Source organism: Xiphophorus hellerii, chromosome 12, assembly GCF_003331165.1.
Source record: "Xiphophorus hellerii strain 12219 chromosome 12, Xiphophorus_hellerii-4.1, whole genome shotgun sequence".
NCBI lineage: Eukaryota > Metazoa > Chordata > Actinopteri > Cyprinodontiformes > Poeciliidae > Xiphophorus > Xiphophorus hellerii.
In genome coordinates, this window is record NC_045683.1 from 9,483,209 (window position 1) to 9,501,647 (window position 18,439).

General features: G+C 40.9%; 1 protein-coding gene across 2 annotated transcripts; it reads left to right on the forward strand.

Moving 5' to 3' along the window:
* The first annotated feature begins 6,207 nt into the window (after positions 1-6,207).
* On the forward strand, positions 6,208-17,091 carry suds3 (SDS3 homolog, SIN3A corepressor complex component). 2 transcript variants are annotated; one of them, XM_032579215.1, is made up of 12 exons: positions 6,208-6,409; positions 8,596-8,665; positions 8,753-8,808; positions 9,253-9,324; positions 9,994-10,013; positions 10,107-10,263; positions 11,093-11,188; positions 11,281-11,342; positions 11,451-11,472; positions 12,179-12,284; positions 13,131-13,215; positions 16,194-17,091. In XM_032579215.1, the coding sequence occupies exons 1-12, from the start codon at positions 6,298-6,300 to the stop codon at positions 16,290-16,292; spliced, it is 957 nt and encodes a 318-aa protein (XP_032435106.1). In that variant the 5' UTR covers positions 6,208-6,297; the 3' UTR covers positions 16,293-17,091. The 2 variants fall into 2 exon arrangements, with proteins under 2 accessions (XP_032435106.1, XP_032435108.1); XM_032579217.1 differs by lacking the exon at positions 6,208-6,409 and adding an exon at positions 7,754-7,875.
* The last annotated feature ends 1,348 nt before the right edge of the window (positions 17,092-18,439 follow it).

Sequence of the window (18,439 nt, forward strand, 5' to 3'; positions counted from 1 at the left end):
TTACTTACTTCTGTGTCTACTTTTGGTAAACTCCAAATTACCCTAGTCTCTTCCATTACACCGTTGGCAGCTGATCCAATATTTATTTAATATGATTTATCTACTCGAAAAGCTAAAACATCTGCTTCAATTGTCCAACCACAAGTTGTTTTTGTAATTTTTAAGTTACATTTTGTGTCTTTTTGATCCGTTAATACAGTATTCCCTAAATTCATGAACCATCTACACATCTCGCGACGATCATTTCCTAACACTATTCTTGAGATAATTATTTGCCTTCCTAGCATGCTGTCACCCACGTCATCAGTTGAAATATGTATTTTAACTCTGCCATTCATCATTTCAACAGTACCCATTTTCTTTGTGTCTTTTACTCGTTCTAAATCACATTTACCTGTTACTGAATTATTTGTGTCAAGGTTTATCATTACCATGTAATGTTTGAAATCATTGTCTTTACTCCACTGTCTTCCCATTTTCACTTTTATGTAAAATCCGTCATCTCTAATGTACATAATGATTGAACATTGATCTGTGATATAGCTATTCCTCTGTTTTGTAGTAGCCTTGCTACACAGTTTTCGGTTAGCATAGCTCACATGGGTTTCATACTCTGTGTCCTGTGGTGCCACAGTTCAATCCCCATTGCTGCCGTCAGCCTCCAAAGTTTCAAATGTGTCTGCTGTCGGCCCCTCTAACTGTCAAGCTCCCATGGGTCCTTACCCAAACTCTAAATGTCCTGTGGTGCCACAGTCCTGTGGGATTCAATCCCCATTGCTGCGGTCAGCCTCCAAAGTTTCAAATGTGTCTGCTGTCGGCCCCTCTAACTGTCAAGCTCCCATGGGTCCTTACCCAAACTCTAAATGTCCTGTGGTGCCACAGTCCTGTGGGATTCAATCCCCATTGCTGCGGTCAGCCTCCAAAGTTTCAAATGTGTCTGCTGTCGGCCCCTCTAACTGTCAAACTCCCATGGATAAGGACTCCCGCAGGATTCCTCTGATGGTATCCTCCAAGTTAACAGATGACCGGATCCATGGACCCTATGCTTAAAAGATCCATTTAGCTTAGGCTTTCCAAAGGTATGTCATCCATCCATCTTCTTCCGTTTATCCGGGGTCGGGTCGCGGGGGTAGCAGCTTCAGAAGGGAGGCCCAGACTTCCCTCTCCCCAGCCATTTGTTCTAGCTCCTCCGGGGGAATCCCAAGGCGTTCCCAGGCCAGCCGAGAGACATAGTCCCTCTAGCTTGTCCTGGGTCTTCCCTGGGGCCTCCTCTTGGTGGGACGTGCCCGGAACACCTCCCCAGGGAGGCGTCCAGGAGGCATCCTAACCAGATACCCGAGCCACCTCAATTGGCTCCTCTCGATGTGAAGGAGCAGTGGCTCTACTCTGAGTCCCTCCCGGATGACTGAGCTTCTCACCCTATCTCCAGACACCCTACGGAGAAAACCCATTTTGGCCGCTTGTATCCGTGATCTCGTTCTTTCGGTCATGACCCAAATCTCATGACCATAGATGAGGGTGGGAACGTAGATCGACCGGTAAATCGAGAGCTTCGCTTTTTGGCTCAGCTCTCTCTTCACCATGACAGACCGGTACAACGCCTGCTTGACAGCAGACGCTGCACCAATCTGCCTGTCAATCTCCTGCTCCCTTCTTCCCTCATTCGTGAACAAGATCCCGAGATACTTGAACTCCTCCACTTGGGGCAGGACACCCCCCACCCCCGACCCGGAGAAGGCACTCTACCCTTTTCCGGCTCAAGACCATGGCCTCGGATTTGGAGGCACTGATCCTCATCCCGGCCGCTTCACACTCGGCTGCAAACCACTCCAGCGAGAGCTGCAGATCACGTCCTGATGAAGCCAATAGGACCACATCATCTGTAAAAAGCAGAGATGAGATCCTAAGGCCACCAAAACGGATCCCCTCAACACCTTGGCTGCGCCTAGAAATTCTGTTCATAAAAGTAATGAACAGAATCGGTGACAAAGGGCAGCCCTGGCGGAGTCCAACCCTCACCGGAAACGAGCCCGACTTACTGCCGGCAATGCGGACCAGACTCCGACAACGGTCATACAGGGACCTGACAGCCCGTATCAAAGGGCCCGGTACCCCATACTCCCAGAGGACTCCCCACAAGCCTCCCCGAGGGACACAGACGAACGCCTTCTCCAAGTCCACAAAACACATGTAGACTGGTTGGGCGAACTCCCATGAACCCTCCAGGACCCTGCTGAGGGTGTAGAGCTGGTCCAGTGTTCCACGACCAGGACAAAAACCACACTGCTCATCTTGAATCCGAGGTTCGACTATCCGACGGACCCTCCTCTCCAGGACCCCTGAACTGACCTTGCCAGGGAGGCTTAAGAGTGTGACCCCCCTGTAATTGGAGCACACCCTCCGGTCCCCCTTTTTGAACAGGGGGACCACCACCCCAGTCTGCCAATCCAGGGGAATTGCCCCCGATGTTCATGTGATACTGCAGAGTCACGTCAGCCAACACAACCCTACAACATCCAGAGCCTTAAGGAACTCCGGGCGGGTCTCATCCACCCCCGGAGCCTTGCCACCGAGGAGCTTTTTAACCACCTCGGCGACCTCATCCCCAGAGATTGGAGAGCCCAACCCAGAGTCCCCAGGCTCAGCTTCTTCAATGAAAGGCATGTTGGTGGGATTGAGGAGGTCTTCGAAGTACTCTGCCCACCGGCCCACAATGTCCCGAGTTTAGGTCAGCAGCACACCATCCCCACTCTAAACAGTGTTGGTGCTGTACTGCTTTCCCCTCCTGAGACACCGGATGGTGGACCAGAATCGCCTCGAAGCCGTGCAGAAGTCTTTCTCCATGGCCTCTCCAAACTCCTCCCACGCCCGAGTTTTTGCCTCAGTTGCATGCCGCTTCGCCCGCCGGTACCCATCAGCTGCTTCCGGAGTCCCACAGGCCAAAAAGACCCGATAGGACTCCTTCTTCAGCCTGACGGCATCCCTCACTGACGGTGTCCACCAACAGATTCGAGGGTTGGCGCCGCGACAGGCACAGACAACCTTGCGGCCACAGCTCCAATCGGCCGCCTCGACAATGGAGGCACGGAACATGGTCCACTCAGACTCCATGCCCCCCACTTCCCCCAGGACATGTTCGAAGCTTTGCCGGAGATGGGAGTTAAATCTCCGTCTCATCGGGGATTTTGCCAAAGGTATACTCCCCCCGCAATTATAAGACTTATGCTTAAGCATGTTCCAATGCCTGCAGCAAAACCTTTTAATGAATTCATTTTACTTTTCTTCCCTTCTGTCATGTCCTGCACCTCTGCTTCTAAGTTTTTGATCATATTTTCCAGCTGGTTGACCTGCCTTGCAACAATAAGTTGTAATCTCATCTTGTCGGCTTTGAATTTAGCATACCTAAGTTGTCTTCTCAGCTCTCCAATGTTTCTTCTTAATACATTGCTGTTAGCGCGCATCATGTTAAAGCTTTCCATGATGTCTTCTGCTTCATGGATAACTCCAAATAAGTTTTCCAACTGTCTCTCTACCTCCATTGCGTACTGAAAGTTTTGATTCATTTTTTGTCAGTTCTCTCGAATTTTTTGAACTGTAGACAGAATAAATGTGTCATGTTCCGTGTTTTCTGTGTGTTTATTTTGAGTTTCCTGTGTCTCTGTGTCTCCGTGTTGTCCTGTCTTCCCCTTGATTACTCCCAGGTGTTTCTCGTTCCCTAATTACCTCCTGTGTCTCTGTGTGTGGTCGGGTCCTTGTCAATGCGTTCTTGTCCATGTGTGTAGCCTGTTGCTACCGGTGCTGAGCCCTAGCCTTCCGCTCAACTGTGCTGCCAGGTTTTGTGGACTTTTGGACTTGTTTAAGCCTATTTCATCATTAAACTTGCATCATTCATCTCATCTGGGTCTGCTGCGTTTCCCTCACCGCTTTCACCACCGCACTTCATGACAGAAGGACCCGACCAGAAAGATACAAGGTGAGGTCGCTATATTTTGGCCCAGATGGACCAGGAGGATTGGATCCAGCAGCAGTTGGAGTTGGCACAGAGGGATCTGTATAGGGACGTAGAGATCCTGCCTTCTCCGCTGCTGCTGGAGGAAATGGGACTGGACTCGGACTACACCCTGGCGATTAACCAGATTCACACCCCGACAGCCACCACCCTCGCTACCCCGTCGCTACTGGCAAACCTTTTTGAGCCCAATTCAGAGGAGGACTTTACTTACCTATTCAATCAGTTCAAAAGAGACTCAGTTATGTTGGAGATAGTCTTTGAACTATATGACCGGTTCATTCAGGGCAAAGGCTCTCCTCCCGCCTCTGATCCAGCCTCCTTTCCAGCCACCCCACCGCACTCTCCAGAACCTGCTCCAGCCAGCATTCCCGGGTTTGTTCCTGCCGGCGCTCCTGCCGGCGCTCCTGCCGGCGCTCCTGAGCCCCACGCCCACGCTGCAGAGACTGCTCCAGCCACGGTCCCCATGGTGATGGGGTTCCAGGCGGCCTGCCTGGCACCTAGCCGACAGGCGCCGTGGCTGAGGGTGTTTCCAGCCACAGTTAGTGGGTTATCGGCCCCAGTTAGAGGGTGTTTCCCCAGTGTTCCTTCCGAGACCCTGCCTCTCAGTGTTCCTTCCGAGACCCCGCCTCTCAGTGCTCCTCCCGAGACCCCGCCTCTCAGTGCTCGCCGCCCTGAAGGGGCGGCGACTCTTCGTCGTCACCGCCTCAGGGCGGCCCCGGAGACTTGTCGTTGCCGCCGCCTCTGGGCGGCCCCCGAGACTCCTCGTTGTCGTCGCCGCCGCCTCTGGGCGGCCCCCGAGACTCCTCGTTGTCGTCGCCGCCGCCTCTGGGTGGCCCCCGGGACTCCTCGTCGTCGCCGCCGCCTCTGGGCGGCCCCCGGGACTCCTCGTCGTCGCCGCCGCCTCTGGGCGGCCCCCGGGACTCCTCGTCGTCGTCGCCGCCGCTGGGCGGCCCCCGGGACTCGTCGTGGTTCCCGCCTCCTGCGCCGCGGATGGCCGCCGGACCACCTCCGTGGTTCCCGCCTCCAGCGCCGCGGGCGACCGCCGGACCACCTCCGTGGTTCCCGCCTCCTTTGCCTCCGCCCACCCTGTGGGTAGTTTTTTGTTTGTTTTTGGACTCTTGGCCCTTCCTGTGCCTCCGCCCACTCCGTTGGGTTGTTTTTTGTTGTTTTGGAAATAATTCTGTTGTAGTTCACAAATTTTCCCCTCTGTGCGCCACCCAGGTCTGTTACCCAGTTACAGGACTTAACCAAAACTCCTCAGTGTTATTCATTGAGAGCGTCAGCTCCGGCAGTGTATACAGCGCTCCGACGACCTGTTCAGGCCTGCTACCAACTGCGCCACTGTGCAGCCCTTAATTTGTATTAAAAATTTTAAAAATGTGTATTCAGATTAACAAAACCATTACGTTTTCTGCATATTTGTATTTAAAAGCCTGCAATTAAAAGAAGGAAGAAAAAAAATCAGTATTAAAAAAATTACTATAAGCTATAACACATCTTAAAATAAGGAGAGTCAAAATAACATCCAGGCACAATCTGAAGCTGGTGTCTTCTTTTTTTAACCACACCAAACTTGACATTGATCTAGCCATATTAAGTTTATTAAAAATGTGCTAATAGTAACCGAGCCATGTGAGCTTGCCAACTCTTTGAATGAACGATGTGACCCAGTTTTTCACCTGAAAGCATTATTTTTCGTTAACAAATGTAGGTAAATTCTGTAAACAATAGATGTGCTGCATCGCTAAGTAAAAGCCAACTGGAAGTGAAAAAGACTGTCACTTAAACTATATATTTCCACCTGTTAGCTATGGTAACAGTTGTGATGTGTGCCTTGTACAATTAAATACAGAAGTATGACCTTCATACTAGTAGCAATATCAGGTAATGAATCGTTTGAGAACCAACACAGTTAGTTTCTGTTGTTAGCTGAGCAAATCTATTTGGATCTCAAAAATGAAACGGAGTTCCCATTTTCTAATCGGCATTCTGGTCGTTCACATAGATTCCAGTGCCCTTGGAACAATTAATAAAAATATTATTTTTGTCAAGCGTACGTTGTTATGAAATACAGTTTGTCTTTTCTTAAGTTAAATTATTAAATACAATCAATGTAACCCTATAAGTTTATAATTTTATTTTATTTTTTTACATAAATTGTGTACAGGCATATACGTGGACAGCATGGCATACAGAGGTCCTGCCAGTTGTAGGCGCAGTTTCAAGAAGCCTGCAAAACACAAATCGATTGTTTATTTCATGTTTGTTTACATCCACACGGATAAATGGCTTCCACTTTGATTTCTCCTATGGTGGATTATTACAACGACGAAGAGGAGCTCGATAGCGTGGATGACGATGATGACCGGAGTTTCAGGGGAAGAGACTCAGAAGAAGGTAATGTTTAAAGGAATCCTCAGCAACACATTAACTGTCGGGCTCCGTCTAGTCTTTGGAAAAGAAACGGAAATGAGCGGTTCTTGCATAAATATAGCTATAAGCATCTCAACCCAGGCGTTTCAAAAGACTACTTTTGCTAATAGGTGTTTTAACTTACGATGTGTGATTTGCTTTAGGGTACATTTTGCCTTTTGTTCCCATAGCTAGTGACATCAACAACAATTTGTTTGTACAGTAACTCGCTAGCGTGCCCTTTCAAACTATAGACTCCACCCAGATGATTATTAGCAACAAAAAAGTGGGTGGTTTCCATGCTTGAGACAATTTTCCTTCAACCACATGTTTTATACTCGACAGTAAGAACGGAAAACCCATTCAGGGAATTTAGACGACAAGCATTTAGATAGTGTGCAAGTTTATTAAGGTTATTTATATTAAAGACATGTTTAGCGCAAATGTATTTCACTGTTAAGAGATTCTACTGAAAATATTTAATTAAACATAAAATATCAGGGAAAATATGTATTTATTTTCGTTAGAATAATGGGAATTTTTCGTATGGTAAAGATTTAAATCCAATAAATACTGATCAGAAAATATGATGAATACTTACGGACCAGAAACCTGACTTTTCAATCTTGTTGCATTTTAATAAAGAGGAAAAAAAACATATCCTTCAGTATTTGATTTGGTGAACACAGAGAGATTAACTTCAGTTAGGTTGGTGTTTAATTAATAATCGGTATTTATTAGATATACTAGCATTTTTTCCCCGACTGAGTTTGAGGTCTCCGTCAGAAATTTTTTCTCCCTAAAGAGCTGTAATACATAAGAGGACAAATGAAAGAAAATGTATTGCAACGTTTTTATAGAGGCATGTGTCCTGAACCAGTAGCTGATTTTTGTTTAGCTCGTAAAAGTGTGTATGGGGAATCAGATGTTGTTGGTTTATAAACTGAAAATGTTGGGAGTTGCTAGTTTTGTTGCATCAATCAATAGCATAAAGCTATTGTGCAGGATTCATAGCATATTAATGAAAAAAATACTTTCTGATCTCGTGCTGAACGATTGGTGTATCTTTAATGTATTCATAGGAAAATAAAATAATAATAATAATAACGTTGTAACTACTGTATCGCCCCGTATGAAACCAGTCTATCAATCTATGTAATAAGAAGCAGTATTCAAGATGGGGAATTTTACGGGATAACTTTTTTCATTCATTGCCATATCTGTGATCATTTATCTTTTCCCCTCCCCAGTAGTTTTTGCTCATGATAAGCACTGATAATTAGGCAGCCACTGAGCTCGGTGACGTTAGCTATAAGCGCTGACAGGTTGGCCCTGCCTGCTGTGTCCACTGCTGTGCCCTTTTCACACTCCTCACTCAGACCAGACGGATTGCGGTGAATCCCTATTAAAGCAAGGCAAGAAACAAAACGAGGCGATGACAACACTACAAGGTTCGCTAGTCTTCCGACACTGACCTCCAGACGAACAGCTTGGTTTATTTAATGTAGTTTTGCTCCTTCTGGTGTGTTTCTGATGCCCTTGTGAGCTACAGCCGGGTTACTCTTCTAACAGCAGACGGAGCTAACTTCAGCTAGCACACAAATGCTAACTGAAAATGAAACTTGCTGTGTCAGCTTATCTTGGCCTTTTTCCTTTATTTTCTTTCTGTCTTTTGAGATAAAAACTAACCGATTCTATTCGCCTCTTGACTGTAAACTTTGCTTCTGAGTTTGACGCGACGTTTAGCATCGGTGAAAAACGTTAGCGTCCTTTTTTTTTTTTTTTTTGAGTTACCGGTGGACTGACAGCACCACCACTAAAATGAGCTGATAATCATCCGATTCGGCAAATGTTAAAAGTTTTAAATAACATGGAATGTTATTGATATTGTCGGTTGATTAAACTCACTGAAATTTATCCATCGTCATTGTTTAGCCGAACTTTTTCTCGTGTTGTTTCACAAATGTGGACGTGATCTCCCATTCAAACGCGTCCGAGGGCATCCTAAGAAAGGGTGTTCACCATTACCTCACTAGTGCCACGCACGTTCTTTGATCTGCCTAAGATAATCATAGCGAACACCCAACACACAAAACTCCTGAAATATGTGTGTTAACGTTTAATTTAGAGTTCAGTTTTTTAAATTCACTTCCTGTCATTCTTGCTTCCAGACACAGAAGATGCAAGTGAGACAGATCTTGCCAAACACGATGAGGAGGACTATGTGGAAATCAAGGAACAGTAAGAGAATTACCCTTTCTTGCTATAAATTTAGATTAAAAGTTTCTTTTTCTATGATTATGACCTGTATTGTTCATTTCTTTGCAGAATGTACCAGGATAAGCTGGCCTCATTAAAAAGACAGCTGCAACAGCTGCAGGAAGGTAGCAAATAAAGTTTAGATTTGATTTGATACAGTAAATGTCAGAAAGCAAGTGCATTCTATGTACATTTAGTTCGATGACAATTATAATAACCCAGACACAATGTCGACCAAAAGAATGCATTAAATAAGTGCTTCTTCTTGGTCAAAAACTGAAAAAGAAACCAACAGCTACATACGAGAAATAATAATGTAGTCTGCCTTTTGTTTATGAATACTCACTGTTTCTGAGCTGCTGACAGTGCTGTTTACAGTTCTGTAGCCACACCAGCTGCTCTCACAGAGTGCTTTGAGTTCAGACTGAAACTATTGTTGAATGTGTTATGCTTTTTTGTTGCTTTTTGAAAGTCCAAGGTTCAGTCTTCCACAGAATGAATTAAAACAGCCAGTAATGTGAGGGATAACACAGAAAGACAGAGTTAAAATTTTTTTTTTGTCCTTGCAGGTAGTCTGCAGGAATATCAGAAAAGGATGAAGAAGTTGGACCAGCAATACAAAGAGAGACTTCGAAATGCAGGCAAGAACACGATGCTTTTTGATGCTGGTGCATCCATATTCAGAGCAGGTTACTGTACGTTTTGGTGTAATCTATACGTTAGTGGGTGTTTTGCCTGAATGTCCATCAGGAGATGAACCAGATCATGTTGAAGTAATGTAGGAAGTGGGTAAAATGTTTGCCAGTCACAGCAATCTACGTTTATTAATTGGTCATGTAAAATGCATACTAGTTCAGATGTGATTTAGCATTTTTATGATGTTGCTGTTAGACAAGAACATTATATTTCCTGCCTGGAGAATCTAGTTCATAGTGCAGGAAATGTTTATTATCAGTAATAGATCATATTTGGAGAACTTTTCATATGACAGTAAATATGCAATATAAAATATTAAAAATGTGTGAACTATGCCAGAAGAATCAAGATCAGCTGATTTACTCTATCAGAGGCGACAGGTTGATGCAATCGGCATCCTACAGCAACATAAATTCATTTTGGTTTTCAGTAGTTTTTAGTTCATGAATTGCTTTTGATCCAAAATATTCTATATTCTCTTTGATGGAAACATAATTAATATTTCACAACACAACAAAGAAACTATCTATATTGATCCATAGAGTTTTGAGCTTGATCACATACTGTAGATTGAAATTGAGCATGATCTTTTTTTCCCTTTTTTTTCTTTATAGAGTTGTTTCTTCACCTTGAGGTAAGTAGATTTGATGGAAAAAGAGGTTCTGTATTTTTATTTTTCCCTTCAGTTAAAAGGCAGACGTGGTTACTGTCTGTTTAATTTCTGCAGACAGAACAGGTGGAGAGGAACTACATAAAAGAAAAGAAGGCAGCAGTGAAGGAGTTTGATGATAAAAAAGTTGAACTGAAAGAAAACCTAATCGCAGAGCTGGAGGAAAAGAAAAAGATGATTGAAAATGAGAAGTTAACAATGGAGCTAACAGGTGGTAAGAAGACATGAATATGTTTAAGGATTGAAATACCTTTTTAAATAAAATCCATATTTAGAGTGAGTTTAGACTATGATGTCTAGTTATCAGGCAAAAGTAACAAACTTGGAAAATACAAATTTCTGTTTTGCTTACAGTTCTCTCAAATACTTCTCAATGTCAGCATTTTTTTTGCATTAAATCTTTAAACTCCTGCACTAAATGAAAAGACAGCTAGAAGAACTGATTTTTTTACTCATTTGTTAGGATTTTTGAGTAATTGAAACAAGAAGCGATCTTTATAGTACATTTTAATTATTTTACTGTAAAAAAAAAAAAAAAAAAAAGATGCTAGGTAATTGTTAACACTGGATGAAGAAAGTAATTTTCAGAAACTGACAGCAGGTTTTTTTTTTTCTTTTCTGCACCTCTGAGACTCCTGCAAATCTGCCTTTTGATGTTCCTTTTCCTGGTCTTGACATGGCAGTTTGTAATTTGGTTTTGCAGGAGGCATATTTCAGTTTTCTTCACTTTGACCATTTCAATGAAACTTGACAGCTTGTACTTTAGAGTACCACTGGTTATCTCGGAGTACAGCAGCAATAAGATAAATGAGTTTCTGATAGCATCACATTCAGCATTTTTTATCCTGTTTCATCACATCTTGACTTAAATGAGATGGTTCCATATAACCCAGAATACATTACTATCGTAGGAACTCAAATCTCTATAGACCATTTTGGAAGTCAGATGAATGCAATCACAGCTGGCATAGGTTAGAACAAGTCATGGTTGAAAAATTATAATGATAATAATATTATAACATCCTGTTTCCTGTCATTAACAGACTCGATGGAGGTGAAACCCATCATGACGAGGAAGCTGAGGAGGCGACCCAATGATCCAGTCCCAATCCCAGACAAGCGAAGAAAACCGGCACCAGATATCCTTCCCATGAACTCTGTACAATTAGCTACATATGAATATAGGTCCATGCATTAAAATGCAAGAAGTGTCTACCTTGACCCTTCAAACCTCAGCTAAATTATTTATTAACAGATGAGCAGATAATGGAAGACCTAAGAACACTTAATAAGGTTTGTACTTCTGATTTCACAGAAGTTCTAACATTAATTTTATATTTTATGTGTTCACAAAATTGATTTCAAATACCTTCATCACTTTTTTTTTTTTTTATTTTACAGCTAAAGTCACCGAAACGACCAGGTACGTCAGAGCTCATCTTCAATGGCTAATATTATTTTTAAAAGCTTTATTTTAAGGGAATTGCTTGATATTCATTGTAGTACAAAACATTTTCCATCTCCATTTCTTCTCATTTTTCTTTCTTGTCACACGTCCATGTCAAACATATTTTAAATTCAAACAAGTTAAATCTGAATAAAGAAAAACTTCAGTTTTGAAATGTTTTATTATCAATTACAGAATGGTTTTAATTCAACCACATTGGAATTTCAATGATTAATATGGGTTATGTTAAAATTATGTCCCTCCATGTCAACAATAGCTTATTTTGGGTTTCAACTATACCACTCTAAAACCTTCATTATACAGCATATACTGCCAATGTCTGGTGGGAAAAGGAGAGGCTTTCGACTTGGTTGGGTTTTATGTATTCCAACGTATGAAATGGAAGAAGTGAATGTTCAAGACACAGATACAAAATAAGGATTTTTAATCCCATAGTACCATATTAAGGGTCAAGCAAAGCATACTCCTGATTAAGTTAAGTTCATTGTTGGCCTGACTAAAATTTATTCAATTTGGAACAATCTAAAAGAAAAATTGTTATGGCTTCACATCCAGTTAAGAAACTGAAGCCCCTCAACAAAACCAGATATACAAACCTGCTGTTTATATAACTGATTTTCTGTGTTGTTTGTAATGTTTCTGATTGTGTCAACATGTCCAGTCTCTCCTTCGTCTCCTGAGCATGTTCCCTCCGCTCCCGTGGAGAACCCCTCCCAGCGTTACGAGGCCCGCATTGAGGAAGGGAAACTTTACTACGATAAAAGATGGTGAGATTTTATCTCTGTTATCAGAGAAAGCATGACTCTGTGTTTTTTAGGATGTAATTTAAGTTGCTCACTTGTTACATCTGCCACCACTAGATGGCCCCATTGCTACGTGTTTGGTCTTCAACGCACATTTTCAAAAAAACTGTATCAGTTTTTACTGAATGTATACCAATGCTTGAATCAAATATAAACATTAAAAACCTCCTCTTGGGTAATGTGTCTGCATAGCAACCGGTGTTGCACTCTCCTTTGATTTATATGCAAAGATAATAAGAATCCTTGACCAGACTCAGCCCTGACACACTTCTGTTTGAGAGTGGAGGTCTGAATCAGAAATGTCAGAACATCTATTCCTTTCAAAGGCGAAGAAGATAATAGAATTCTGCCCTATTAGCTGCTGCCGTAGCCAGGGAAAGTTGAGAGGAGCAAGTTGTGAGGTGCGAGCTGTATCCCTTTGAAGGCGAAGTCTCATTTATTCGCGGCTGAAGAAGACGTCGACGACAGAAAGCTGTCTCAAAGCGCCACAGGGAGATGCATGCATCATTATTGTTCAGTAGGCTCTTAATGATCAAATATTTTCAGCACCAATCTGTTGCTCTTGCTCCGCTTTGTCCGTTGACAGTTTGGAACCTTTTGGAAAAATATCCAGACTTTTTGTTTGGATGTTTTAATCCAGTTATCTAATTGGTGCTTTCTCAGGATAAATGTAGTTCGTTTAGGTTGATGAAACTACTTTTGCAACTTTTTGCTGTCTCCTTCCTTGACTATGACTGAGTCAAATTGATATATATATATATATATATATATATATATATATATACATAATTTTTTTTTTTACTGGGACAGGTACCATAAGAGTCAAGCCATTTACCTGGAATCAAAGGATAACACAAAGATTAGCTGTGTCATCAGCTCAGTTGGGACCAATGAGGTAAGTTAAATTTATTAATGTTATTAGTGCACTTAACTCTTTGATTAAGTTGCATTTACTTTGTGATTAGGCCTGTCATGGTAACAAATTTTGCTGAGCAATTAATTGTCTCAAAAATTATTGCGATAAACGATAACATTGTTTGAAGACCTTTTTACACTGATGTAATGTAAATGAAGTAATAATGCATATGATTTTTTGCCAAAAATAGATACACTTTATTTTCAAAAGAACACTTAACGCTGGAACTGAGAAACAAAATAAACAAAACAACCAAAAACAAAAATAAAATGGATTCTCAGTCTCCATTAACAAAAAAATTTACTTGAATAAAAACTAAACAACATAAAGCCAAAGTGAAATAAATACTGCATTCAACCAAAAGAGTGCAGATTATGTAGTCTGTATACTATATTGCCCTTCAGTAATCAATAGATTTAAATAGAGAAGATGGGCACATCCAACTACCTGATGCAATAGTTCACACTACTCAATTTTTGCCCCGATTTTCCCCTTACGACAATCTTAGAACGTTGGGCGTGTGTTACGGTAGATCATTGTGGCCGCTCTCATCAGGGGTTTTCCCTGACTGGGATCTTTAACGCAGTCTGTTGAATGTGACAGGTAGCCAATCAGAAAGCGCGGCTTCCCCTCCGTGCTTTCTGTGGGGAAATTACGGAGGGGAATCCAGCGGACAATGGAGATGATATGTGGAAACAACATTAATGCTTATTCAACATTTCGTGCAAAGAATATAGAAATGACATGGGGAGGAGTTGGCGCGAAATTGCTACCGCAGTTGATAAACCCAGTAACTTTTCAGCTGTTCTTCGTTAACGTGACATAAATAGGATATAATGATTTTTATTCAGTCGGGACTTTACGCTGACACTACCCACATGCATTGCAGGTAGATTGTAGTAAAGCATTGATTAAAGCCTGGTTTTAAAATTAGTTAACTGGACTTGTAGCCATTATTTTGTGCCCATTGTTGGACAACACATGGCAGGATCGAACCCGATCGAACCGTTATACCTAGGATTTCTATCGGCTAATGTGTGGTCTCTCAGGTTTTGAAAATGGGCCGACAACTCTAAGATCGTGCAGTGTGCGCTGGGCATTACACCAAGGAAATGAGGAAGGGAGGAGTCAGTGGAGAGCACCGGAGTTGAGCCCTTTTTAATTCGGTGTCATCAACAGAAAGAGAAAAGGGCTGGAAGAAACTATAAAGCCGATAATTAAAACGAGGTCGATAGTTTTAATTTATCGTTCAATTAATTGATTTATTGTTTATCGCAACAGGCCTATTTGTGATCATTAAAACCTTTTTAGTACAAGAATGACTAATTGACTTTAGTGTTGCATGTACAAGTCAGTACGATCTACTTGATTAGCCCTGCTCACCCAGTGTTTTATTTGTAATTTAGGTCAAATGCTAATGCAAATTTCTAATCTTGTTATTTGGCAGCTCCTATGTCTTTAACAGCTGATGAAATACTCTGTTCTTTATGACTAACTGAAGCTGTAGGTTTTAAATGAACAAGGACAATTTCAAATCTAGGGCAGCCTTTACAGCTGAGATGTAAAGCGTTGACAGTGATTTGATTGTAATTTACTTAATTTCTTGGCTGATTAGTTGAATTAGTTGCATCCTTTAAACTTGCAGGTGTTGGTAGTTAAAAAGCAACTCTGCTCCACTGTTTTGTTATGTATTTACAAAAAGTATTTTTTTGTGTGTGAAGGCAATTTGCTCCAAAAATGTACTTTCCAATAAGTTCATAAAATTAGAAATGAGCCTAAGTTTATGCATTTTATTCGTCATCATCTACATTACACCCATATCAATTTCTATGATTTTACATAAAGTAACATAGTAAATGAATTTAGTTCATTTACTATGAAAATTATTTCAGGCTAATCTCAAGTGAATACAAATACCCACCAGAAGTGACACTAAGATGAATCCAAAATGGAAAGGCTTTGTTTGCTCACCATGACTCAGCTTGTTGAACCACCTTTAGCAGCAGCATCAGTCTCTCCTATTGTTCTGGTGGTCTTTTGGCCTTTCTACGTTACTTTTCTTTTGAAGAATCTTTACAGCAACATTTAGTTTCCAATTGGGATCATTAAGTATTTTGTAATTGAAATCATCACCCCTCCAACACAGTGCTTGCTGTGTCGTTCTTTGTCTTATAGTCAAGCAACTTTCTTTTGGTGTCTCCTCTCTACTTGCAAATTAATGTCAGGCTATCATATCCTACTTGAAGAGAACAGGCTTTTTAAGTCAAGCTTGTCGGGTCTTTGTTATTATTATCATAAACTTTAACATTGAACATGCTAACCTTCTTCTTCTTTGGCATTTTCTCTGAACTGTGCACTCTGACCTTGAGAAGGATTTGCCAGATCCTCTGCTCTTGGGAGGATTGGCAACTACCTTTTCTGAGGTCTTCTTTTTTTAAACTGTTACCTTTAACCCACAGCTGTTTTCTACATACCGACACACAGCCAAATCAGATGCTTTTACAGTTGTGGTTGCTCTCAGTGATGATTGATAAAACAGTGGCATTTGATGATCAGCATCCGGCCAATACTTTTTCTTTTCAATTCTACGGAAGCAACAAAAGTGAACTTGGTTTTCCCATGACTGTACAAATTATTTTTATTTTAGCTTTGTGATATATTTAGTAACCAATACAATTGTGGGATCAGTTTTTGTAATCTTGAGGTTAAATCTTGAACCAAGATCAGGCTTTTTTATTTTATTATATAAAACCCAACTGGAATGTGGGTTAGTCCTACTTTACCTTGACCACAAACCAGCACTGTTAAGAATGTAACACTAAAACTAGGAAATGTAACTTATTTGTAGTTGTATGCCTGAACAAAACATGATGTACAGATATTGTCCACAATCACTACATCCTTTCATGACATTGATAAATGACAAGTCTTCCTGTTCTTCTGTGTTCGCTGTGCAGATTTGGGTGAGGAAGACGAGCGACAGTACAAAGATGAGGATCTACCTAGGACAGCTGCAGAGAGGAACATTTGTCATCCGTCGACGGTCTGCTGCGTGAAATGTTCCCCGGCTCCGCCCCACCCAACCCCATCTGTTCATTTATTTGTCCTGCCGTTTAACCACCAACTCACTCAATCATCCACTCTCTCCCTCGTTGGTGCATTTTCAGTTTTACCATGTGGCTCTTATTTGTACCTAATATTTTTTCATATACACTACCCCAATTTTCTTAATAAAACATGAATGCAGAGTTTCAGAACTTTTTTTTTTGTCTTTTAAAACGCTTACTGGTTTCCAGTATTGTGACTATGTGCCATGTTTTTGGAACTATATTGAGTTTATTTTTGCTTTTTATGCAAAGCAGTTAAAACACATTTTCCAAAATTGGCAACTGTTTGCCAACTGAATCTGCTGTGTTAATTTTAACAGAGAAAATTGTGAAGAATTACAGCTTGTTCGATATGACCCGCCCACCTAAATTAGTCGTTTTCAAGAATATCCTTGTTGGAATGGTAAACAAAAGCTGCTTGTTGTACAGATACCTACAGTATAAGTAACTTGTTACATTTCCAAGTGGATGAGAAGAGGGAAATCTGGGCCTCTCTGCTTAGGCTGCTGTCTCCTCAACTCAACACTGGATAAGGAGAATATAATTGATGGATTGCTATGTATACTGAACCTGTTTTTTGTCTCTTGTAAAAAAAAAAAGTATTTTGTCATTTCATGTCACCTCCATATGTAAACAGTCTGAAATAACTCAGATGTGTTGGCATGTGGTTTTCAGGTGATTCACTTATTTTTTGTTTTATTAAAATGATTTAGCTTTTTAATAATTTTTAGAAGGGTCTCTGATTTAATGATGGATTACCTTCAGGTCACTGTGAAGTATTTTGTGCCAAGAGTAAATGACTCACCTTAAGTAGTTTTAGTTACTGTTTAATGATTGGAGATGTGTTTCCATTATATAACTAAGTAATTTGACATTTCGGAAATAAATTTGATTAAGAAACATGCCATTTCGGAAAAAAACAAAAAACAACTCCTTTTCGTTAAAGTTTTGGCGCTAGGATGAGGTGGTTTTTTGGCCTTAAAGAAATTGCAAAACTGCAACACTTTATCAGCGTCACGCAAATCACATGACTATTTTGTTAAAATAATTTATAAATTAGCCAATTGCAAACTAAAGCTACAATCAGACACTGGTTGATTGAAAAAAGGCTGTCTACATTTTTAGCTGCAACTGTCAGATGGTAGGGTAAAAATTTGGGGTGAATAACTTGAAAGTGTATCCATTCTGTATTTCACCAACATGCCAGGCTTGTGTTGATTGTATAATTTTGTGTGGGCTATTTTATTGGCTTATTTTTGGTCTCTTGGTGCCAACTGGGTATATAGTCTAAACACCACTTGCAACCTGAATATAGCTGCAGACAACATCCAAGCCTTGATGAACACAGTATACCCATTTTCCAATGAGTATAATGCACCATATCATAAAGCTCAAATACTATGCTGCTGGTTTCTTGGAACATTTCAGTGAGTTCTTTGTACTCCCGTGGCTTCCAAAGTCACCACATCTCAATCCGGTCAAACACCGTTTGGATGTTTCTGAACAGTATATTCACATCATGGATGTGTGAAATCTGCAGAAACAGTGTGATGCTGTTATGTATATATTAACTAAAATCTCAGGAATGTGTTCAGTTGATCACTTTATCATCAATAACTATTCTGGATGTACGGAGGTGACGGGTGAAACACACTGAAGATGTAATTCTAAATCCTCTACTACAGTTAGGCTAGTAATCATTGAATAGCTTAATTAACTTAAATTTGTTGCAAGTGCAAAGAATAAACTAACTGTTATGTGGTGGGGTCAGAATGTAAAACGAAGGTCATCACAAACCTTGGCTGTGTAATGCAGGACTGTTTTTACAATCAACTAAATTTACCACAGGTGGACTCAATCTAAACTACTGTTAATGAATTATCAGTATAAACAGCTCAATTTTGAATTTTATTGCAGAGACTGTGAATATTTATTATGTAAATGTGATTTCTTGGTTTTCTATTTTTAATACTAAAAATTGATATTTGTTTTTAATTTGCAAAAATCTCAAAAACATTATTTCTACATTGTTGTATTAGGATTTTTGTGTGTAGAATTTGGGGGAAAGGGTTTAATTTAATACAATTTGGAATTAG